General features: G+C 42.3%; 1 protein-coding gene across 1 annotated transcript in view; it reads left to right on the forward strand.

Moving 5' to 3' along the window:
• DENND1A (DENN/MADD domain containing 1A) overlaps positions 1-24522 on the forward strand; it is a 311879-nt gene that overhangs the window by 239030 nt on the left and 48327 nt on the right. Inside the window, exon 10 of the mRNA XM_006892585.1 lies at positions 13135-13266. Coding sequence (XP_006892647.1) covers positions 13135-13266 — 132 coding nt within the window. The remainder of the gene's footprint in view (positions 1-13134; positions 13267-24522) is intronic.

The following is a 24522-nucleotide window of genomic DNA, read 5'->3' on the forward strand; positions in this document are numbered from 1 at the left end:
AAAGCTATTTTGTAATGGAAACTCTAGCATTGTTCGGCATGTACAGGACTTGGGTCTTCTGCAGTGCTCTCCAGCTCCCTTTCTTGAGCTAATTTAAGATTTGGTTTCACCTGACCTCACTCACTGCAGTAGAAAATATTTCCTTTGCTCCTTTGTCCCCCTCCTCTTCATATGATAACATAGCTGTGTGACTTCCCAGATGTGTCTAATGCAGACATTGCCAGTTTGGTTTCTGCTCCAAAATCGAGGCAGTTCCCAGCAAAGATCCAATTTTCAAATATACTGGTTTGCCACCTGGCCTCCTCCAACTCTGCATAGGAATGGTGACCTCGCAGACATAATCAAGAACCCGGTGTTGCCCTCCTAGCTCTCGCATTGGGTTTGAATTGCAAATAGACAGTGTGGTGCCGACCTGCAGAGAGGTCACCGTGGTGTGTGGAGGGTCCATCTCTAATATGACTGAGCAAGGCCCCAGCTCTATCCCTTGTTCATTTGTGCAGCAGATTTTCAAAGCACCTGAAATAGGAGCTTTCAGAGTATCCATGTAACCACTGGCAAATAATTGTTAATAGATACCGTAGTGTGGCTTTTTTCCAGACCTGCTCAGCTTCAGCCCAACCACAAAAAAAAAAAAAAAAAGAAAGAAGGATGGATCACATATTTCTCTGGACAAATGGAGCAAAGTGGTCAAGTTCTTCTATAGCTCTGCCTCCTTTAAAGTCTGATTTGCTCAAAATTAGAAAAAAAAGCAGAAATGGCAAAGATGCCATCAGCTATCACTTTTTAAAGAGAGAATGTAATTCTTCCCTCCAAAGCATCTCACTACCACACCTGGCCCGCAGAAGAATGCTGCATGGCTGGGCTTGTGCCTCAATACATTGCATTCCCAATACAGAACCATACAAGGCTGGCATTAGAGTGCCCTGTTTTAAAAGCAGTGCCATTCAAACACACACACACATACGCACAGGTACAGATGTACCTCCTCACATGCAGCAAACATGAAGTAAGGAAATAATTTACCAATTGAGGGACTTCTAAAAGATATTTTTTCCTTTAACATAAAAATTAGTAAAGTAGACTCATTTTCCAACTCTTTTGAAAGTTTCTAAATCTTTCATCTCTAAAAGACAAATTGAGCTTGTTGACTTTGTAGACTCTGTGACTGAAAATAGCGAATTCACAGTTGGGTTAGCAAAGCTGAGTTTCTGGCCAAACATTTCCCAGTATATTGATGGGAGTGAGTAAGCATATATGGGGCAGAGAAATCTAGGTAGATGCTCATAGAACTGACATTTTCACACTTTATCAAACAACTAACTGTCAGCTCCCAGTCTCCAGACACATTAAAATACATGTCAGCCTCAATCACAGAAATTCCTACTTTGTGTACTATTTTGATATCAATATTCATATTTTAATTTGCATTTGTTGTTGTGTGTGGTAGACTGGGAAAAGAAGGGCCCTGCAGGAGTCTGAAGAAACTCTACTGGCATAGTGCATTATGTGTTGTGCTGGTAACGAAAAGGTCAGTAGTTTGAATCCACCAGGCACTCCATGGAGAAAGGTGGGCAATTTCCTATCCTAAAGATTTACAACCTCAGACACCAGAAGGTCACTATAAATTAGAACCAACTCAATGGCAGTATGTCTGATAGATTTTGGTAAGAGTCTGGGAATGGAGACAAGTAGTTCTCCCATAAAGAGTTCAAGTCGAAGATAGTAAGACCTCTGCTTCACACACCTGGGAGGGGAACCTTTAACTCATCCTTCCTGCCCACCCCCAATTACTGCAACTTCATGGTCTAGAATTGAGGCTTTTGAAATAGACAAGCTGGGTCAATGCTAGTTATATAGGATGTTAGTTGTGTGAGTAAGTCAATAAATCTCTCTGGCCTTTCCAGTTTTCTTTATAAAATAGAGGAAATATTCATTGTATTGAGTTGTTAGGAAGATTAGATCATGGGTCCAAATAACAACAGGACTTTTCCATTCTATCAGTTTTCTTATCTCCCACATCTGGAACAGCAGATATGCCCAAACACCCACATGCATGTGTTTTTGAAGACATGGTTGGCAAGAAATAATCTCCCTTTAGGTTGTCCACACAGCCAGCAGGGCATTCTTTCTAGTACTCAGCTCTGACTGAGCCACTCCCTTTAAAGGTTTTAAACCTTCCCACTCTAGTGTTGGAATCCTTTCCCCCGTCCAGTAGAGCATCCATCATTCCTAAAAAGGCTCCATCCTCTGCCTCCTACAGGTGGGAATATTCCACTCTCACATCTCTGCTTCATAAAATCTTATCCTAGGCTTCTTCCAAGTCTAGTTCCCACCCTACCTCTTATCCAAGGCCATTCAGAGACCCTCTGAAGATATAGCTTCCTCATTTGGTCTTCTAAGACATAGACCCCTTACTTCTCATGAATGTTTATATCTGAAGAGCTACTTATTGTACTTGCCTTTTAGAGGGGTAGAGATTGTATCTCATTCATAATTTTTGTTACATTGTTTGCCTGGCATGTAATGACATGAATTTAATTACTTTCTGATTCCTTTTCTTTTTGAGGAATAGGAATAAATTGGACCCCAGAGTCTGAGCCAAGCTATAGGATTTTTCGGAAGAGATTGGCCAACTTATGGTATTTTCTCATCTGCAACTTGATCTGGTGTCTTCCTCCTCCATGACCTTAGAAAAGGAATTAATATGCCCTTTTTGTCAACTTTTTTAAAAATGACATTTAGAAGAGGGGGTATTTTTTTCCATTTACAATCTAAATATATGTTTCTTGAAGATCGTTCTATGTATCAGACAAGCCAAAAGTAGTAGGTAATCACCTGTTTTAAAACTTTCATAGTCACTTAACATCTCCACCTGTACATATTTAGGTGATTAATGTCATTTTCACACATTGTGTGGATCTCAACAAATTATGGCTAACCTTGAGGAAAATGAGAATCCCAGAACACTTGATTGTGCTTTTTTATAACCTATACTTACACCAGGAAGTAGTCCTCAGAACAGAGCAAGGAAATCAGGAAAGGAGTGCATCAGAGATGCATCCTGTCTCCATACCTTTTCAATCTATATGCGGAAAAGATCATTCAGGAGGTTGGGCGTTAGGAGGAAGAATGTGACATCAGGATTGGAGGAAGACTCATCACCAACCTGCAGATACGCAAATGATACAATCTTGCATGCTGAAACTGAAGAGCACCTGAAGCGCTTGCTACAGAAAGTCAAGGACCATAGTCTTCAATATGGATTGCATCTCAGCGTCAAGAAAGGTTCTCACCACTGGGCAAATTGGCAGCACCATCTTAGATGGAGAAGAGACTGAGGTTGTTAACAATTTAGACTTACTTGACTCCACAATCAACACTCTTGGCACCACAGTCAGGAAATCAAGAGACAAATTGCTCTGGGAAAATCTGCTGTACTCCAGAGTACTGAGGAGCAACTATGTCAGTCTAGAGACTAAGGTGTGCCTGATCCAGGCCATGATTGTCACAATTACTTGCTGTGCATCAGAAAGGACAGAAAAATAATCAATGCCTTTGAGTTGTGGTGCTGGAAAAGAATCTTGAACATACTGGACCATCAAGAGAACAAACAGACCTGTCTTAGAGACAGTGAAACTAAGTTGTTCTCTGGAGTCAAGGATTTTTGAAGCTCCATCTCACATAATTTGGGCACCTGGCCAGGAGGGACCAGTCCTTGGAAAATGACATCATGCTTGGAAGGGTGGAAGGACAGTGTAGGAGAGGAAGACTTCAGATGAGATGAATCGTCACAATAACTGGGGTTGAGTGGGTAGGTGTGTCAGAGTGAGACTAGGTCAGGACAGGACAGGCTGCAGAGCTGTTGTACATAGGGTCACTATGCATCACAGGCAACTTGATGGCACATAACAACAACAACAACAAAGTCATTGTTTTAAATTACTCACTTTCTCACAACCGTTATGCCAATTCTAACTCATAGTGGCCTTCTGTTGGGTTTTTGAGGCTGTAAATCTTGATGGGAGAAGGATACTCATCTTTGTTGAAGTCAAACCTCTGGAGAGGTTTTAGTTAGCAGTGTGACATGGCATGGACTCTGCCACCCCAGGGCCTCCCTGGAAGTCTTAAATGGCTACATAAACTTTCATCCAGTGGATATGGCATTATTAAGCATTCTCATTGTTGGACACTTTTGTTACTTCTAATTTTCTATAAAAATTTGCAAGAATTTAAAAATTTTTTTCATTAAGATATGTTTCTGTAAATGAAATTGAGTCAAACATGTATCTTGTAAGGTTTTGATATAAATTACTGATCTGTTTTCCCACCATGAGGAAATGAGAGTGCCTATTTGGCCAGCCTCTGCTAACTGTATGAAGTTAGACCATGATTTCCTTCTGATGAGTATCAATCAAGATTGCTGTTATTGGATATCTCCTGCATGTAAGGGAGCACTGGTGGCCTAATGGTAGAGTCGTGCTGCCAGTCCAGGCAAGCGGTTTGAATCCACCAGCTGCTCCATGGGAGAAAGATGGGCAGTTTCTTTCCTTTGCATTTACAGCCTCCAAAAGTCCACTGGAAGGCCAGCTATAAGTCCGCTCTGACTCAACACCAATGATATTGTTGTTCTTGCTACTACATAAAACACCTTTGCTGGTGAATTCAGCAGGTGATGTGAGCCAGCTTTTTTCCTTCTGGAATTGGGCTTCTCACTCTTTTTTCTCTCTAGGATTCTGGGAGGAAGAAGTTGTCCTTTCCCACTGGAAAAAGAAATGAAAACATTAGTATATCATTGGGACAAGCCAGAGTACTCTGTAAGAAGTCCTGTACCATTGGACCTTCCAAATAAAATAAGTGTGCAGCAGCACTGTTTTTTGAGGCACAGTACATTTGTGTATTGGACACATCTACCTTCCAAGCATTCAACTCAATTTTACAAAGGTTTATTTGAGAGCATTCAAGGCTCTAGGGCAGAGACCAGAGCTCATAAACCAGGGAATAATGTAATCACTGTAACAAAAGATAAGCAAAGCTTCATTGGCATCCAAGGCAGAGATCATAACTGATAACTTATTGAGCACTCCCTCAACTCAAAACAACTTCACTGTGCTTTTGTTATATGCTAAAATGGTAAAATGCCAGGAGACATTTACTATTGAGTAGCTTTACAGCTTTGCAGCCTTAAGCAGATTACTTTCTCTGAGCCCTATTTCCCCATCTAAAATCAAACCAAAAGGCAAACCCATTACCATCAAGTCAATTCCAGTTCACGACAGTTCTGTTTTCCTCACCTTGAAAAAAAGAGGAATCATTTTGTCTAGCTTATGATTGTTGTAGAAACTGAGATACTGAAGGTTAAGGACCTGAAAGGAACCTACCATGTTCCAAGGTGCTCCGCACAGGGAAGAGCTTCTCTTTAGATGGTTTATTTTCATTTTGTAGAAAGCAAGGGTCTAACATTTAATCTGCTCAGTCTCGTAGCATTTGTTCATGTTTCTTCACTTTTCATCTTGTTTAACTCACCTTCTCAATAGCTTTGAAGTTTGCTAAGCAGGTGATGGTGTCCTCATTGTCGGGCGATGAGGGAGGAGGTGACAAAAAGTTGAGTGAATTAGAAATAACAGACTATTGGTTAGTGGAGAAACTAAAACTAGAAGTATTTTTACTTATAAGCTTATGCTAAGACCTTTCTCCTGGACCTACCATTTCCTCTTTTCTAAATAGCTCTCATAGTTTTTAATCAATTAGTGAAAAATATTTCCTTAACATGTTACCTTACAATTTAATTTCATTTATTCTTACATATACTCAAACAACTTTCCCTGAACTAAGCACTCAACCTTTCACCCCATATCTACATGTGGATCCAAAAGGCCTCTTTGTCCCTTGATTTCTGGTGCAGACGAGCTTCTTCTCTCTGTTCCTCTTGACCTGAGCACATTAGGCAATTTTTCCCACCAAAGAACCAATTTTAATTGGCTGTCAGCATCCTTTCTCATCCTGGAGCCTCTACCCCACTGAAAATGACCTAGCCAGTGCTCTGAACCATAGTTGTCCACTTGTTCCCAGCCCTCTCTGCAAAGGCAATAGGGTATCATTTCCCTGTGTTGTTTAGAAACAATAGAGCCTCCTGCAGAAGTTGTTGGCAAAAATTTTCAGTGTCTTCATCTTCAGTATTGATAATAAGTACATAAAGTAATAGTTAACTATTATTTTAACTACTCTTCCTTATATTGTTGTTGTCACATGCCATCGAGTCAACTACGACTCAGCAACCATATGAACAATAGCACTGAACCTTGTCCCATCCTGAGCCATTCTCACCGTCTCAGACACATAGAACCTCACAGTGATAGCCTCTTTGTCAGCCCATCTCGTTCAGGATCTTCCATTTTTGAGCCTCTACTCTTCCAAGCATGATGTCCTTCTTCAAGGACTGGTCCTTCCTGGCCACATGCCCAAAGTATATGAGACAAAGCTTCAAAATCCTTGCCTCCAGGGAGCAGCCTGGTTTCACACACTCCAAGATGAACCTATTTGTTCTCTTGGTGTCCATTGTATATTCAATACTTTTCTCCAGCACCATAACTCAGAGGCATTGATTCTTCTTCTATCATCCTTATTAGCGTATTACTAAAAGAGCTGGGCTTCAAAAATTGATCTTGACATGTTCATATCAACAATGAAAGTGATGCTATTCTTCAGTTTGTCATTCTTGACACAGTAAAACGTATGAGCCATACCAAACCATTTCAGTTCACTAATACCCAGGAAGCTGACCCTCAAGAGTTGCTTTTCAGGGAGCTCTGGTGGTCTAGTGGCAGGGAGCTGCACTTTAATCCCAGAGGTGCGTGGTTCAAATCCACCAGATGCTCTGCTGGAGAAGGAGGGACAGTCTCCTCCTGTACCATCAGATCTGATTTGACGGTACACACACACAAAATAATAAAATTAAAAAAAAGAGTTGCTTTTCATTTTATAATTGTGACTACATTGAAAACAAAGAAAGAAAGATAGCTGGAAAAATACACCCTCAATAATGGAAACTGTGCTAGAGATCACATGATGGAATTTTTCAAGACTAACAGTCTAATCACAAAAAAGAAACAAAACCCAACCCCAAACAGATAGCAGAAGAGACTCTGAACCTTGTTCTTGAATTTTGAGTGTAAAGACGTTAAAGCAAATGGAAGGAAGGGTGAAGAGCAGCTCAAGAGGAAATATACAAAGACCTGGAGGTAGAAAACCAAAAGACAAGGATATGCTCAACATTTCTCAAGCTGAAAAAAAACAGAATACAAGAATTCAAACCTTAATGTGCAACACTGAAGGATTCTAAGGGAAAATTTTTTAACATAGAAAGCATCAAAAGAATATGGAAAGAATACATAGAGTCACTGTAGCAAAAAGAATTGATAGCACTCAAACATAAAATCAAGGGCTTGTATTGAAAGAATACTAATAATGAGGCTTTGCAGTAAGTCCAAGCTATACTATAAATATTGGCCTGAAACAAGACTTTAGGAATTAAGGGACTAGTAGTTGAAATATTTCAACAAATGACTGCAACATTGGAAGCACTCACTTATCTATGCCAAGAAATTTGGAAGAAAGCTAGCTGGACAACTAGCTAGGGGGAAGTTGCCTTTGTACTCATTTCCAAAAGTGGTTAAATGGAATCCAGAAATAAGGGCCAAACTTGTTCAGCTTTTTTTAAGCTGAAAGAACCAAAGAATAAATTCAAGTCCTAAGTTGCAATGCTTAAGGATGCTATGGGCAGAATACTGGATGATTCAAAAAGCATTAAAAGCAGGTGGAAGGAGTATACAGAGTCATTGTACCAAAAAGAATTGGCTGACACAGAAGAATTTAAAGAAACAACATATGAGCAAGAGGCAATGGTGATGAAGGAGAAAGTGCAGGCTACTCTGAAGGACTTGGAAAAAATAAAGCCCTCGGAATTGATGGACTACCAATTGACATATTTCAGCAAACAGATGCTGCCCTGCATGTGCTCACCAAGTTGTGCCAAGAAATCTGGAGGACAATTATGTGGCCACTTGCCTGGAAGAGATTCATATTTATTCCCATTCCAAAAAAAAGGTGACCTGACAGAGTGTGGAAATTATCGAACAATATCACTGATGTCACACACTAGCAAAATCCTGTTGAAGATTATCCAGAAAAGACTTGAACAGTACATTAACAGAGAACTACCAGAAATACAAGCTGGGTTTAGAAGAGGTCATGGCACTAAGGACATTATTGCCAATGTCAGATGGATCTTGACAGAAAGCAGAGTAACAGAAGAATGTGTATCTGCGTTTCATTGACTATGCAAAGGCATTTGATGTGTGAACCACGATAAATTGTGCCTAACCTTGAGGGAAATGGGACTCTCAGAACACTTAATCATGCTTATATGAAACCTATACTCGGACCAAGAAGCAGTCCTCAAAACAGAGCAAGGAAGCACTGCATGGTTCAAAATCAGCAAAAGAGTGTGTCAGGGATGAATCCTGTCCCCATACCTTTTTAGTCTGCATGCAGAACAGATCATTTGGGAAAGAGGGCTTTATAAGGAGGAGTGTGGCATCAAGATTGGAGGAAGACTTATTAACAACCTACAATATTAAGATGATACAACCTTGCTTGCTGAAACTGAATAAGACCTGAAGCACTTGCTGCAAAAGGTCAAGGACTGTAGTCTTCAATATGGATTAAAGCTCAACATCAAGAAGTCAAAGTTTCTCACCACTGGGCCAATTGGCAGCACCATCTTAGATGGAGAAGAGATTGAGATTTTTAACAGTTACAGCTTGCTTGAACCCACAATCAACACTTAACCCCAGCAGTTAGAAAATCAAAAGATTAATTGGGTTGGGAAAATCTGCTGTCATGGACGTCTCCAGAGTGCTGAAGAGCAGTGATGTCAGTCTAGATAGAAAGGTGCGCCTAATCCAGGTCATGGTCTTCTCAATTATTTTTTATGCTTTAGAGAGTTGGACAATGACTAAAGATGACAGGAGAAGAGTCTTGAACATACCATGGACTGCCAAGAAAACAAACAGGTCTGTCGTGGAGAGGGTGAAACCAAGTCTCTCCTTGGAGGCTAGGATTTTGAAGTTTCACCTCACTTTGGGCACGTGACCAGGATTGATTGGTCCTTGGAGAAGGACATAATGCTTAGAAGGGTGAATGGACAGTGTAGGAGAGGGAGACCCCGGATGAGATGTATTTATACAGTAACTGGTGCGATGGGGATTGGTGTATGGGAATTAGTGAGACTGGCTCAGGACAGGGAAGAGTTAAGAGCTGCTGTACACAGGGTCGCTGTACATCGCAGGCATCTAAATGGCACATAACATACTATGACAGGTTTGGAAGCAGGAGTGGCATCCACTTCCTAAACAACATGCCTCCTGAAACTCTATGAACTTTGATAAATGTCGATAGTCGTAGGGGGGGCTTCAGGCCTTTTGTTCATAGGGTCGCTATGAGTTGTGCTTGACTTGAAAGCAATCAGCAATAACAACATTAATAATCACAAGCAGATAATTTTTTTTGCTGAAGACTATTTAAAAATGTTTATATCAGTACATCATCAGAGAAGTACTAGAAGTGCAAACTAGATCCAGAACAGAATGTGGAACAAAGGGTATCACTGCTAAAGTAAAATGGGTCATGGCTGAAAACAAAAAATACCAAAAAGATGTTTACTTGTATTTGCTAACTATGCAAAGGCCTTTGACTGTATGGATCGTACCAGATTAAGGATAACTTTGAAAAGATAGGAATTCCAGAACATTTAATTGTGCTCAGATGAAACTATATATGGGCCAAGAAATATTCATTCAGACAGATCATATGTGTAGTTTAAAATCAGGAAAGATTTGTGTTAGAGTTGTATCCTTTCAACATACTGTTCACTCTGTATGCTAAGCATATAATCTGAGAAGCTTCATAATATGAAGCAAAACACCAGGATTGGAGGGGAAAATCATTAAAAACTTGAGATACACAGATGATGCATCTCTGCTTGCTGAAAGCAAAGAGGACTTGAAGCACTTGCTAATGAAAAGCCAAGATTACAGCCTTCAGTATGGGTGACACCTCAACATAAAGAAAACCCAAGTAATCCGATTAACAACATCATGGTAAACAGAAGATTGAAGTAGTTAAAGGGTTCATTTCACTTAGATCTACAATCACTGTCCATGAAAGCTGCACTCAGGAAATCAAAGTGCATGTTGTTGTCGTTGTTGTTATTAAGTGCTGTCAAGTCATAGGCAACTCATAGCGACCCTATGAATGAAAGTCCTCGACCCTTGCGTGACTTTCATCCTTTCTCCAGGTTCATAGAGTTTCCAGAGGCAAGCTATTATGGAAGTGGATGCCACTCCTCTTCCAAGCTTGTTTTAACCGGGGAGCCCTACCAAACACTGCCCACCATGGGTAACCATTACTGCATTTGACACATCAGCGTCACAGTGTTCAGCTTCACAGCAACTACAAGTTACCTCTGTATTGCAAGTGGACACACGAGGGCTATACGACCTACAAGAATGTTAGACCAAAAACAATTAAGAACTGGCCTGAAGGCTGCGGATTAGAGTCACCCACCTTTGGCTTGTTAGCATCACTTTTGGGCCACTGGGCCAGCTGGTCTCTCTCTGTGTTAAGTGCCGTCGAGTGGTAGGCGACTCATAGCAACCCTATGAACGAAATCAGCTGCAAAGAACCTCTACAAAACCACAAGGATGTCACTTTGAGTATTAAGGCATGCCTAGCCAAGCCATAATATTTTCATTTGCCTCATATGTGTGTAAAAGAAGACAATGAAGTAGACCAAAGAAGAATTTATACATATGTTGTTGTTGCTGTTATGTACCATCAAGCCAGAACCGACCCATAGTTAACCCTCCAGCGGTTTTTCAGAGAGAGTTAATTTCACGGGAGGAGATTGCCTATCCTTCTACCACGGAGCAGCTAGTGACTTTGAAATGCATGCCTTCAGGATTGCAGCACAGGTTCTTACCACTAGGCCACCAGATCTTCTACATTTGTATTATGATGATAATAAAGATTAAAGATTACTGAATATACTTGAACTAAAATACTGAACAAACTTTTCTTGGAAAAGTATAGCCAGAATCCACCTTTGAAACAAGAATGGTAACAATTCATCTTACATATGTTCTTTCAGGGGCCAGCCCCTTGGAAAGAGACATGCTTGGTAAATTCAGGGATCAGAGAAAAAGATGAACACCCTCAGTGAGATTGATTAGCACAGTGGCTGCCCCAGTGGGCTCAAACAGCAGTAACGAAGAATGATGCAGAACCAGGCAGTGTTTTGTTTTGCTACCCATGGGATGGCTGGGTTGAAACAAATGCAGCGGCACCTAACAACAACAGCAAAACTTCCTTGAGGTTGGCCTGTCTAGAGGTGGCCTTGATTCTTTAGGAAAGGAAGCCACGAGGTTAGCAGGTGGGGATGCAAGATTGGATTTTCTTTTCTATACTTTAAAAGCCTATCATTTATTGAGTGGCAGATATGTTCTAAACATTATCTTCTTTAATCCTCCTAGCCACCACATTCTCACTTTACAGATGAGAAAACTGAGGCCAAAAAATGTTAAATATATTTCTGTTTTAATGCATTGTTATTCAATAAGGGACCTCTTTTCCTCCAAAAAACTAGAGGCTATAAATTGTCAAGTCTTTTATGTGCAGAACTTAAGGAGTGGTCAAAGAAGGATATGTTTTACTAATAAAAATCTGTATTTACTTTTGCCATGAAATAAATTCTAAGAATTGTATTATTATTTACTACTAGATTGGAATTATTTCTTTTTACTTTGCTGAAGAATTATTATTTAAACGGAGACTTTTCTTTTTGGTACATGTTTTCTCCGCCTTGTTCCAGTGAGGGTTGAAGCAACGTCCATGGCTTTAATAAAACATGTGATCTATTGCATATGCAAGTACCATCCACATTCCAAATAACCCATGTGCATAACCGGTAGTCAGCTTTAGCCAAAGGAGCCATGTCCGTCTTGCACACATTGGAATTTTGCTTTTCTTTGAAAACCTTACTTCTTCTTTCAGAAGGCAAATTAAATGTAAGTTTCTGAATTTACACAGGTTACTCTGGTTCCCTAAATGTTTCCCAAATTGTGGAGTTCTGACTCAGCTTTTGCCCTGTTCCCTGTGAGGAAGGCTGGGGATAGAGAAAAAGGGAACACTCATAGACCCCCTCCATACACAGTAGCATCAGCAGTAAACAATGTGGAGAACATGTCCACACTCAGATAATCAAAGTAATGCAAATTAAAACAACAATGAGGTCTAATTTTTCACCTATTAAATTAGCGATACATTTTTAAAACGGTAAGACTAACAAGAGCACCGTGACACTGGTAACGCATCCATTCCTAGTTGTTGGTGTAAATTGGGAAGCAATTTGGTAGCATGAATTAAAAATCTTAAAAATGTTTGTATCCCTTGACCTAGTAACAACAAGGGATTTTCATACAAGAAATAATTCAGAAGAAAAGAGAAAAAAAATCCACACAACTGTTTATGACTCTAGTGTTTTTAATATTTAAAAAAATAGAAGCCGCCTAAATGCCGAATGGTGTATTAAATGATTGTGTATCGACTCCAGGAAATATTATGCATCCATTAAGATTATATTATAATGATTATGTGGCAGCATGGAGGCTTATGATAATCCTTTAAAAATTGGGATATAAAATTATACATGAGCTGTGATTGCAAGTAATTTTTTAAGTGTCTGCAAGTGGGCAAAAGTGAATATGTCAAAATGAAAATCTCTGTGTAAGATAGTAAGTTGAAATAGTTTTTTCTCTCCTGCCTTGAATTATTGTTGTGTTGTCCCTGTAATTTAATATTTATTATTTTCATATGTCATTTCATGTATAAAGACATCTCTAGTCCTCAGCAGGCAAAATTGAATTATCCTCCCTGTTCTACCCCTTTGTCGGAAGGAGGAGTTCTGAATACTGATTGAGTCCTGTGGTCTCTTAGCTCTGGGGTCTTAGAGAGCACCTGTGTTCAAAGCCAGGAATTGTGGCCCCAAACATCAACCTACTGTCCTACTTCTCCCCTCAGGACATCACCGAGAATGGCTGTACCATCACCACAGAAGAGCAGCTACCGAAGACTGCGCCATCTCCATTGGTAGAGGCCAAGGACCCCAAGCTCCGAGAAGACCGGAGGCCAATCACAGTCCACTTTGGACAGGTATGTTCCCTGGTCCTCTTCTCAGTCTGCACTTCACCAGAAGCTCTAGCACATGCCACAGATGGTTTTTCATTTCGACTCTTTGGCAAAACAACTCCATGGAATTTCTCACCTCTTCCAGTGTTTATTTGGTGCAAAAATGTTTTGAAAGTGAATTTTAAAAAATACTGACAAAGAGGCATGGCTCTGGTCCTAAACTAGCTCACCTACTGAATGAAGTTATTAAATGCAGCTGCTGTCTCCTCCACTCCCAGGTTCTCTGGTTAAGGTGCCTCTGGTAGCTAAGCATCTCATTAGAACACTTTAGCATCACAGGCCCTTCTTTGCACCTTCAAATAAAAGGCAACAAGCGAAGTCTTAGAAAATCAATTAGGAGTTCTTTATTAATGTACTTCCTGAAAATCAATATCAGGAGTAGTGCTTCTCAGAGTAAACACCCACACTAGGATTCTAGAGATTCACTTTTTTAACCAACTATTTTTGTCAGCCTGTGCATTTGAAAAAAATTTCTGTTTGCTTGCTTTCCCCCCTTAAGTCAAACATTGTCCCCTGTACAGAGACTGGAAATGTTATCTGTATCTTAATTGAGGATTAAGTTTTTGGCTGAAAAAGAAATTTTGTGCCCTTCTCTACTTTTCTTGAGCGGATACTAGACTAGCAAGAAGTATTGTTTTCTTATGCTTTATGAGAAATGCTTTTTTTTTTTTTTTCAAAATAGGACTATAATAAGAATGTACAGTTATTTATTTTTTAAATCACCTGAATTAGAAGCATGATTAAGATAATCGATATATTTATATAATTTGATTGCTATCACCACATAAAGAACTTAGAAGCCCCCATGTTCCTCTTTTTAGGAGACATTTCCCAGAGGCCTCCTGTGTACCAGGCATTGAACAATTTAGACCTGAAGGGAGCCAACAAAGTTGTAGCTTTGGGTTATTATCACAAGGAGTGAGTTTATCAAAAGATAAGAATTTGCCCTTTAATCAATATTTTCAGGTAGCACACATTTGTACATCTTTAACTTTTCTGATTTTGCACATAAAAGAGTTGCTATAAAATTGAAAGCAAAAGAAAGTAGCACCCGCAGTGTAGTGCGCTTTTGGTTAATGATTATCTCCAAATGGCATTGGTGTTTTCACCCCTGAAGCGCTGCCCCCTCCCGCGCTCACATTCTGTTGGGGAAGTTTGCGCCCCAATTCCCTGGCGCTGTTTGCCGAAAGCACAGCCCCCACTTGTCGCCAGCATGGCATTCCAGAGCCCGCTTCCTGCTTTCCTTTGTCCTCATTCCTGCACACACTAACCTTCCCATGAAAAGAGCTCCTCGCTGTAGTTTGGAGCCCATTACAGAGAAAGAGGGGGCGGGGGAGAGGGATTTCATGGTGTTAAACATTCCATTTTCGAAACACAAAAAAGGAGGCCCTATTTGAAATGGAGAAAGACCTTCTTTCCATTTCAGCAAGAAGTAAAGATGCTTTCATGTCATTCCCGGCTAAATGCAGAATAAGTAAGTGTGTATGTGTGTGTGTATGTGTTCGCTCGAGTGCACGCATGCAGGTGGGGGATAAACAATTTTAAAAGCCACCCCAAACTCTGTTGAAATAAGAGCTGTCTGTGCCTTCACAGGTCTGTAAACTGGAGAGGATGAAAGTGGCTTTTTTCCCCGTTTGTCACTTCCCTCACGTGGCTGCCAGCATTATGCAAGTGTACAGGAAGGCAGGATTTTTTTTAATGCATGCATGCGGATTAAGGTCAAGCCCCGAGTATCAGCCATGCAGTGGGCTCTCCCTTACAGCTGCAGCCGCAGAGCCTACCCACAGCCGCGAGATGCCTTAATTGAGACGTGCTGTCAAAGTGACAAACACATTTGCATACAGTCTACACTCTATTTATTTTCGCTGGAAAGGTCTCCAGTCTGCTGTTGGTTGAACATTCTTAATCAGTTTGCTGTGAGTGAACTGCCAGCTAGCTCACTATGCCGGCCGCTTCTTCATTTGGTGACAGATTAGCTGCAGGGGGGATGGGCCTGGAAACTGCACACCCCTTTCTTTTAACTCCTTCTGCTTTGCCCCTGTGGCGCGCTGTCCTTCAGTTCTTCCCAGGTGCCTGGTTTCATTGGCCGCTGACTGAAGCAGATACTATTTCTAGAGCACCTACTACTGGCCAGCATGAGTTTTAGAGACTTTTGTTCTTCCCAGCGAACAGGTTTTTGAGTGCCGAACAGGTTTTTGAGTGCCGTTTCAGAAGTGCTTCCCACCATCAAGCATTTTCACTTGATATTTTCTGTAACTAGACTCAGACCTGATATTCGTACCACCTTTTACCCTCATCTTAAGTATAGACATTGGCAAAATTGCAGGTGTAATGGACTTGTTCATTTTTTCTCTAAAACATATCAAATTAAAAAACATAAGTCTTTATCCATGTGTCACCTGAACCATAGCTTCTCCTCTTGGGAAGCAGGGAGTGGATTTCATTCCTTAAGAACATCCGACAGTAGGGAGCTCTGGTGGCTTAGTGGCAGGAAGCTACCCTGCAATCCCAGAAGGTATGCGGTTCAAATCCACCAGATGCTCTGCTGAAGAAGGAGAGGCAATCTCCTCCTGTACCAGTCAGATCTGATTTGATGGTACACATAGCAAAAAAAAAAAAGAACATCCGGCAGTGACGTGGAGATGGAGATTATTGAGATTACCATAACGTTCTCAGTCTTGCAAAGCTTGGGTCCATGTGCAGGAGAGCTTTGTGCAAACCCTTGACGAGGGGGCGTGGGGAGGGCTCCAAGGAGTCAAATAGAGATCTTCTGTAGACTGCACGAGCAGCAAGAGGGGAACTTGGTCTTCAACTAAAACTGCCACTTCTAGGAAGAGGACCCCCCCCAACTTGCGCTCACCTCAAGTGACCTTTCCTTCTTTAAAGTTAGAACCATTCTTGCATTAATTGTACATCTACTCATCTGTGTAAGATAAAGAAGTCCACAGTCTTTCCCCTTGTGAAGCTCAAGGTAGAAAGGAGATAGACCCACACATGGACAATGACTGCTCTATATAGTCTAGAATTGGACCCTGTAATGAAAAGATATTTTGTCAACACACTAAATGCAATTCATTTCTTTTCTAAACGAATTGTACACATTGCCTTGTGGTGAGCACGTGTTGACAGAATTCCAGATGAGAGCCAAATAAATGAATTTTTAGTTCATCTTGCTTTCTTCTCTTATATGAAGAGTTTGAAGAGTTAAGGATCTCCCAAATAACTTGAGAAGGCTTAGTTCTACCTTGGAAAATGTTTAGATTTACAGAGGCTTTAATTAACACATTTTCTCCCCACACTTCCCAAATTCAGAATCAATTGAGAAATGAGGCCCAGGAGACCATAATGAGGAGGTTGAAATGCCAGGTATTTACTGAGAAAACTGAAAGGAGACTATTGCTGCCAACCTGAAGCCAAGTACGTTTGTGAAAATTTCACCCCAAAATTAAAAAGCCTCAGTTACTGTACATTGGAGAAGTGGTCAGTTGCTGCTTCCATTGGACTACAGACAGGAGCATTAGCCGCCCAAAAGTGAGGAGGAGCAACACTCTGTGGAGAGAACTAGAAGGGCTGATGGAGCGTTCTTCACAAACTACCTCAGGAGTGCACCCCTTCTATGGAGAGGGGTGAATGAGGGCACCACAGAGAAATAAAAGGGTTCTCCTTGCTTTTCTCTCTTGGGATGGGGAGTAGAGATTCCCTTCTTTCTGTGGATGTAGAAGGATCAAGAGAACAATGTCTTCTTGAACAGAGCCTGGGAAGCCCCACAACCAAGACATCTTCCCTTGGCCCCTTTCCTCTTTCAGGACGTCAGCAGAGGTAGGCCCCATGGATATGGCTCTGCTCTGTGCACTAAAGAGAGGCCACTTCCACCTCTGTGCTCACTTAATGGAATCTTTACTATCAGCTGACAAAGAATAAGTTATTACACCCATGTAATGAGTCCCTGGCTGGAGCAAACCATTAATACATTCGACTTGCTGACTGAAAGGTTGGGGAGCAAGTTCACCCAGAGGCCCCTGGGAAGGCTTGGCAGTCTATTTCAGAAAAATCAGCCACTCAAACGTGGAACATCATTCTCCTCTGAGGCACATGAGATCAGCGCCATGAGTAACAATTGAATTGACGACCACTGGTTTGGTTTGTCTGGGGGTTCTTTGGCATATGGAGGAAATGTTTGCTTGAACTTATATATAATCTGTTCTCTAAAGCAAGCAGTACCTCACCTCTCTTAACCATGTGTGGCTCTCCTTCCCTGGCTAAGGGCATTGGACTGACAGAGTGAACCCGGTGGCTAGACTCTGGTTCTGTGGGCTGCCCACATGGTGGGTCTTGGTAGCTGGGCTTTCTCAGGAACTCTTCATTGATAGTAGCATGGGAGAATGAGGCTGCCTAAGAGCACCATGATAAGATAACCTGTCCAGGATTTCCTTTTTTGCATTTCCTTCAATTATCCTGTAAAAAAGTAATTGTCAGCCTTCCGGTCTGACAGATTCCAAAAGGTGCCTCAATTCTAAATCCCTTAACTATAAAGTTTGAAAAGCCAGTTAAACCTAAGCCAAACCAAATACTACCTTGGCTTTCAAGGACCCGCAGCAGTTGGGTTGGGATACCACCCCCAGGAGCAGCTCTTGGAATGTGATTTCCTGCTTGTCTGTACAGGTAGAGTTCTCACTCAACCGGCATAAGCCAAGTCATTCAGTGCCAGTGCACACTGGGCTAGAGAAGCTGCTGAGGCAGCAAGTGCCTTTTCAGTACCCTTGGCTCTGAGTGTCCTGAGAAATTCTTCTGAGCGTGGATTCCTATCAGTTCAGCTCCAGCAGGTGTTCCCTGTTGCCTATGACATGACAGCCCATGTTCCCCAAACACCTCAAACCACAGGCCTCTAGACTGAGTAGAATATTGTTGTTGAGTGTTGTCAAGTCTACTGCAACAGATAGATCCCTATGAACAAGGGTTGGAAACCTTAACCTCTCCTGCACTATCCTCACGATCTCTAACAGGTTTAAGTTCATTGTTGTAGTAGTACAATCACTGTGTCAGTCAATCTCTCTCTTTAAAGATCTTGCTCCACTCTTTTGCTGACCATCTGCTTTTTCAAACATGATGTGTTTTGCCACAGACTGGCCTCTCGTGATAACATGCCCAAAGTATGTGACTGAAGTTTCATCATCCTTGCCTCCAAGGAGCACTCTGGTTATGCTTCCTTAAGAAGATTTGTTTGTTCTTTTGACAGTCCATGGACGAATCAATATTCTTCACCAACACCACGATTCAAAGTCATCAGTTCTTCACTCCCCTTATTCATTGTCCAGTCTGAATCCATACTCCCCACCAAGCTCACTGCGCCTCCTGCCTCTTACCTTATCCAGTGAGTGGCACTGCCCTCCAGCCAGAAGTCTGAATCCATACCTCCCTCAGCTCATCTCCGTTCTGCTTCCTGTTCATCCATCTGCTCTTCGTCACCTCAGTCACAACCTTGGTTCGGGCCACATCACCATTCACCTGGGTTAAAGCCACATCTCCTTTTGACTATCCCTCTACATCCACTATCTGGCCTTGGAGGGGTGTGTGGGGAGTGTGCACAAGTGATCATATCACCCCTGCTCCTTGACAGCCCCAAAATTCCATCTTTACCCATTGAGCTGACACTATCAGCGTGGGATCCCTTTGGCAAGTTCTCCGACTCCCCTCACTTCTGTTTGCACCGTTCCTTGCACATACTCTGATCAGGCAACCTTGTAATTGCATTTCATGTGCTTGCCTCCCCTCTAAGTGCTCAGATGTCTTGTAGGCCCACTCTTCTCTAGCCATCAGTAAATGGCCTGTGGTTTTACAATTGGTCTGGATTTTAAAAGTAGTTAATAATTTATTAACATTTAACTTCTTGATGTGTGTCCAGCAAGGTATTTGGTTTTGTTTCATTTCTATTCCTATGTCTATGACTCTTTTTCATTTGAGGAAGAAAAATTAATATCCCCATAGCAGGCCAGAATGCTATTTACAAATATGCTTTCTATAAATAAGGACTTTTGTTTCCAAATAGAGAGTTTTAATTCTCAGAATTCAGTTCCTGTTTTGTTTAGTTCTCATGTTTCTGTGAGTTCCTGAGATCTAGTGATGTGCCCTGGGAATGGGCGAGGGGAAGGAAGAAGAGAACTGAGACACCTTGACACCTTTTAGGCTCCAAGGCTGGGAAGCCACGTGGAAGCGGAGGAACAGGGGAGAAAGTAGACAGGAGAAAGGAGAGGTCCAGACCAATTGGAGGATTAGATTAGTGGCTTCATTCCTGGAGAGTTGTGCTCCTACCTCAAAGGTGCACCTCTCTGGTAGTTCGAATCCACCAGCAGGTCCATGGGAGAAAGATGGACAGTCTCCTCCCTTGTCATTTACAGCCTCCTGAAAACCCACAGGAGGGTCAGCTATGCGTCAGTTCTAACTTGATAACAGTGAGAGTTGGGAGAATCTAGCACAGTAAATCAGGTGTAAAGATTTGATCTGTAAAAGAGAGTAGGATATATAACCAAATGCAAAGTGAAGCTTAAATTGGATTTAAGGACATAATCTTTAAAGGGTTGATTGGTTGTGGTTTTTTTTTTTTTTTTGCCAAAGTGGGAAAAATTTGAAGATTGACTGGAATGCTAGATGCTGTATATTTTTGTTGTTCATTTTCTTAGGTTTAATGATGATATCTTGACTATGTAGAGACCTTATTCCTAGGAGAGGAGTTCAGGGATCAAGTGTCACAATGCCCGTAACTTCCTTTGAAATGATATGGGTAAAAATATACAAAATGCACAGACAGAGGCCTGTACACATGTTGATTCAGTAGTGGAAAAGAAGTAAATACAGCTTCTATCTCCTCAAAAAGGGGATTATTTTCTTTTTTTCTCTCCTCTTCACTATTGAAAAGCAAATCCTGGTCAATTGGTGGAAGCATTATGTAAAAACCACACATTCAAATCAAGCAACTCTGGACATATGTTTTAGCTTTGTCACTAACTAGCTCGTGACCTTCAGGAAGTAACTTACCCTCAGTGAAATTCTGTTCTCTCACCTACAAACTGGATAAGAACGTGCACGTCATGGGTGTAAGGATTAGAGGAGTAGCTGACTCAGTGATGGCACACACATCCCTCCTCCGTAGATTCGGTCTCTTTTCCGGGGCGAGGGAAATACACAACAGCTGTCAGTCCTCCATTGCCCTTGCGTCTCAGCCAGCCCACCTTCCCAGTTCTGGGCTCTTAGAAAACCAGCTCCCCTCAGTGGCATCTCTCCTCCTTGCTTACACATGGTAACTGATATGCATCCTACCACTCCTGGTCGGGAAGGCAAAACTGAATCCAGAAGAGAGTTATTATCATCCTGAGGGGGAGTGTAGAAGCTTGGCCAGCAGTCAGTGCTGGAAATAGCGGATGATGGTGCCTGAGTCTGACATAGACGTGTGAGCAGAAGGGGCCATGGGACAGGCTGTGGGCAGAAGGTGCCAGGCATGGCAGACCAAAGTAATTTTCCTGGCCGAACTCAGCAGCCCACTCTAACTGTCTTCAAGACAGCGGCCCAGCACACTAACCTTTCTAACCCTACTGTTTGAAAATTGTTTCTTCCTCTTTCACCATTTCTGCCCTTTTCAACTGTGCCTTTGTGTGAGAAAATAGGAGCCATTGTAGTGGTCTGCCTGCCTCCATTCTCTCCAGCTGTAAGCCTGCCTGCCTTCAGCCACAGATGACCATTATGTGACACTGTCTATGGTCCCATTGTGTGGCTGTCCCGAATCCTTTGACTTGATCACAGCCATTGCCAAAAGCAACATGGCGCCTGATTGGTGGGCAGTCTGCTAGGTATCAAGAGTGGCTGACTGACTGAGCCTGCCCTTCCAGGGCCCTGGCTTTTTCATAGCCCAGGCTAGGCCAGAGATAGCTTTTTAATGGCAAGTTACCAAAGCCACAGATTTCATCTCCGAACATACATGCTCCATTTCCCTACCAGTCAATAAAAGAGAAGAAAGATTCTGGAAATTCATAAGGGTAGAGTTGAAAATTCAACTCTGAAACTTCAAGAGGTTTCTGATTAAGCATTCAGTAGTTTTTACTGGGAGCTGAAAAGGCCAGTGCGCTCAGCCTTGAGGTTAGATCTCTTGACATGCCACGAGTATCCTGAGAAATGTTGGCAGGCAAATGGAAATCGAGGTTCAGAATAACTGTTTACTTTCAAAGCTACACTGCCCGATCTCCATTCAGCACAGGTTAAGGTTGGCTGCAGAGGGCCAGGGGCCTAAATCTGTTCCCTCCTGAGCACCCCTCCACCTGGGACGTGAGCAGCAGTGTGTGCAACTTTTAGGTACTAGGCATTGTGTGGTCTAAGGACACTTGCAGGAGTGACATGGGGTGAATTGCTCACCCCACTCACGAAGAAATAGGCCTGTGTTTCAACACTCAGCACCATCCTAGGCGATTTCTGTAGCTTAATGCACTTAATTTCTTCAGCAACCTTATCAGAGCACCAGGTATTTTCTCTCTTGCACAGGAGGAAACAAGCTGAGGAGGATGGAGACTTGGCCAGCAACATACAGATCAGAAGCAGTACAGTCAGGGCTCAAAGCCATGTTGTTTTACTCTAATTCTTGGGTTCTTACCCCAGCTCTGCACTCAGAAAACAGCAGTTTCCTGCTGAGTGTGTAGGAAGTGGGCCAGAGCAGGAGCCTGTGTGGGTGACTCAGGATGCTAGACCACAAGTATGGCTTTGTTTCTGGTCTCCTTCCAGATCACAGGACTTCCATAATGTTTCTGGCCTCAGTTGACACCAGAACAAGTAGGCTGGTTGCCTACATTTAATGTAAGCCCCCCAAACTAGAATTCTGGGAACTTTCCTGTTGTGTCTGAAGAAATAGGATATAAGATCAAAACTTGGCATGTGTGAGAATTAGTATTGAGGGTTGTTGGAAGCCACTCCAGCCCCAAAAATGAGAGATAGATGACTCCTAACTTGGCATCTGTATCAGTTAAGGTACTTTGCAAGAAACAAAGAACCCACATGAGCTCACGCTAACTTGAGGTGTGGTATGTTCCAGGTATCAAATCATATGAATCAGACATAGATTTTTTTTTTTTTTGCTACATTTCTTGATTCTGTTGGTCAGTCTCCAGCAGGATTTTCCTTCTTGGTTGCAAGATGGCTACAGCATCTCCAGAACACATATTTCCAGGTGTAAGACCAACAGAGAGGTGAAAGGCACACCTTACACCAGGCACTGGATTCACTCGCTGAGCCAGTTTTGATCATTTGCCCATCTTGGTACCAACCACAGTAGCCAAAGGGTTTTGTATGCCACAGGTCAGGTACACAGAGGTAGCTTCTGGAAGGGAAGTTAAAGATCAGTTACCAAAAGGAGGGAGAATAGAACAAATTGATAACATGTCCACAAAGCCCACACAGGAGACACTGTTCTGTGCCCCTGTCCTCTTGTCTAATGTCATAGAAGAGTTTACACTTAGGGCTGTGGAAGATCCTGAGACTGAGGGAATGAATATGCAGGGCTAAGAAAGTCAGAAGTCAAGTAGGGCACCAGAAGGAGAGGAAATGGAAGAGAAATGTCAGGTCAGTGCATGGCAGGTCAGAAAGGCCAGAACCAGGAGTCACAAGCTATCGGCTTGACACATTGTCCATGGTTGGGTGGCCTTTGTCAGCATCTGGGGGACTGTATGGCAGGGTCATCTGCAGCCTAAGGCTCAGGAGCAGAGGAGGAAAGAAGCCAAAAATCTAGATTATTTGCTCAGCATATCGTCACTGATACCACCTCTGTGCCATTGCTGTAAAATCAGGGGTGACAGTGACACAGTCCCTGACTTCAAGGAGCCCACATAGCAGGTGCTTCAATCTAATCCTGATAGATAGAACCCATCTGGTAGTTTTGAAAGGACCAGATTTTACTTGTATGATCATGCCATGGGGCATCTCTGAGCCCCCTTTTCATTTATTTTAAACGCCAACCAGTTTGCTCCTCAGGGCAGTGCTCCGCTGGCATTCTCATGAGGTGCCCATCATCTCATCATTGTTGACTGGCTAGAAATCACTGCAAAACAGATGCAATGTTTAATTAACACCCTTACTCTTCCTCGGCTTCAAGGGAAGCTCATTTCCCCAGCTCTCTAGGTGGGAGTAACCTTTTCCAGGCTGTGTGTCAGCTACACACACAGGGAAAGAACAGAACCTGAAAGACCAAGCTGGGCGGGTGAGCTAGGATGGCAGCTGACTTCATCCAAGGTCCTGGAATCCCCCGCACCTGGCTCACGCAGGGCCCATTTGCTTTCTCCAGCTGGAGGCAGAAGAATTCTTGCCTTCTAAAGCACTTCTTTAGCCTGAGAAAGACCTAGCTAAAATACACAAAGAAAAGGCAACTCGAAATAGGACTGGCCAGCACATGAAGTCGAGATTGCAGTAAGACGCGCGCTCCATCCCATAGGTGGCGCTCTTCCCATCTGACTCAGTACTCCTGGCTTGTGCTTTCTAGCATCACGTTTGTTCTGGAGACCCCCAGCCTCTGTTGTTAAGCCAGTTTCAGGAGGCCAACCTGCTGGAATCTTCTCTGGGATGTCTTAGTCTTGTCCTAGGACTTCTCCAAGCTTCACTGTTCTTGTGCTGCCTTAGGACCCTCTGTCCCTGGGGTCTTGTGCCTGTTTCCTTGAGGCACAAGAGTATTAACAAATACTGATTTTGTTGGGCCCTTCTGCCCTCCTGAATGCTGGTACCTCACCGAGATTCTTTACTTCTGATTTGCCAGTGTGGTCTGAAAAACATAGCCACAAAACAACTATGAGATACCATCTCACCCCAGTAAGAATAGCAAAATTTAACAGAACAGCAAACAACAAATGCTGGTGAGGTTGTGGAGAAACTGGAACCCTTATTCACTGTTGGTGGGAGTGTAAAATGATGCAACCACTATGGAAGGTTGTATGGCACTTTCTCAAAAAGTTGCAAATAGAGATACCATTTGACCCAGCAATTCCGCTGCTGGGAATAAACCCCAAAGAAACCGTAACCACCACCCAAGAAGATATATGCACACCCATGTTTATCACGGCTTTGTTCACAATAGCAAAGAGTTGGAAACAACCCAAGTGCCCAGCAACAAAGTGGATAGAGAAGCTGTGGTATATTCACACAATGGAATACTATGCTGCATTGAAAAACAAGGAACTCATGAAATATTATACAAAA

Source organism: Elephantulus edwardii, unplaced genomic scaffold (assembly GCF_000299155.1).
Source record: "Elephantulus edwardii isolate Elephantulus edwardi_28Jun2011 unplaced genomic scaffold, EleEdw1.0 scaffold00116, whole genome shotgun sequence".
NCBI classification, from domain to species: domain Eukaryota; kingdom Metazoa; phylum Chordata; class Mammalia; order Macroscelidea; family Macroscelididae; genus Elephantulus; species Elephantulus edwardii.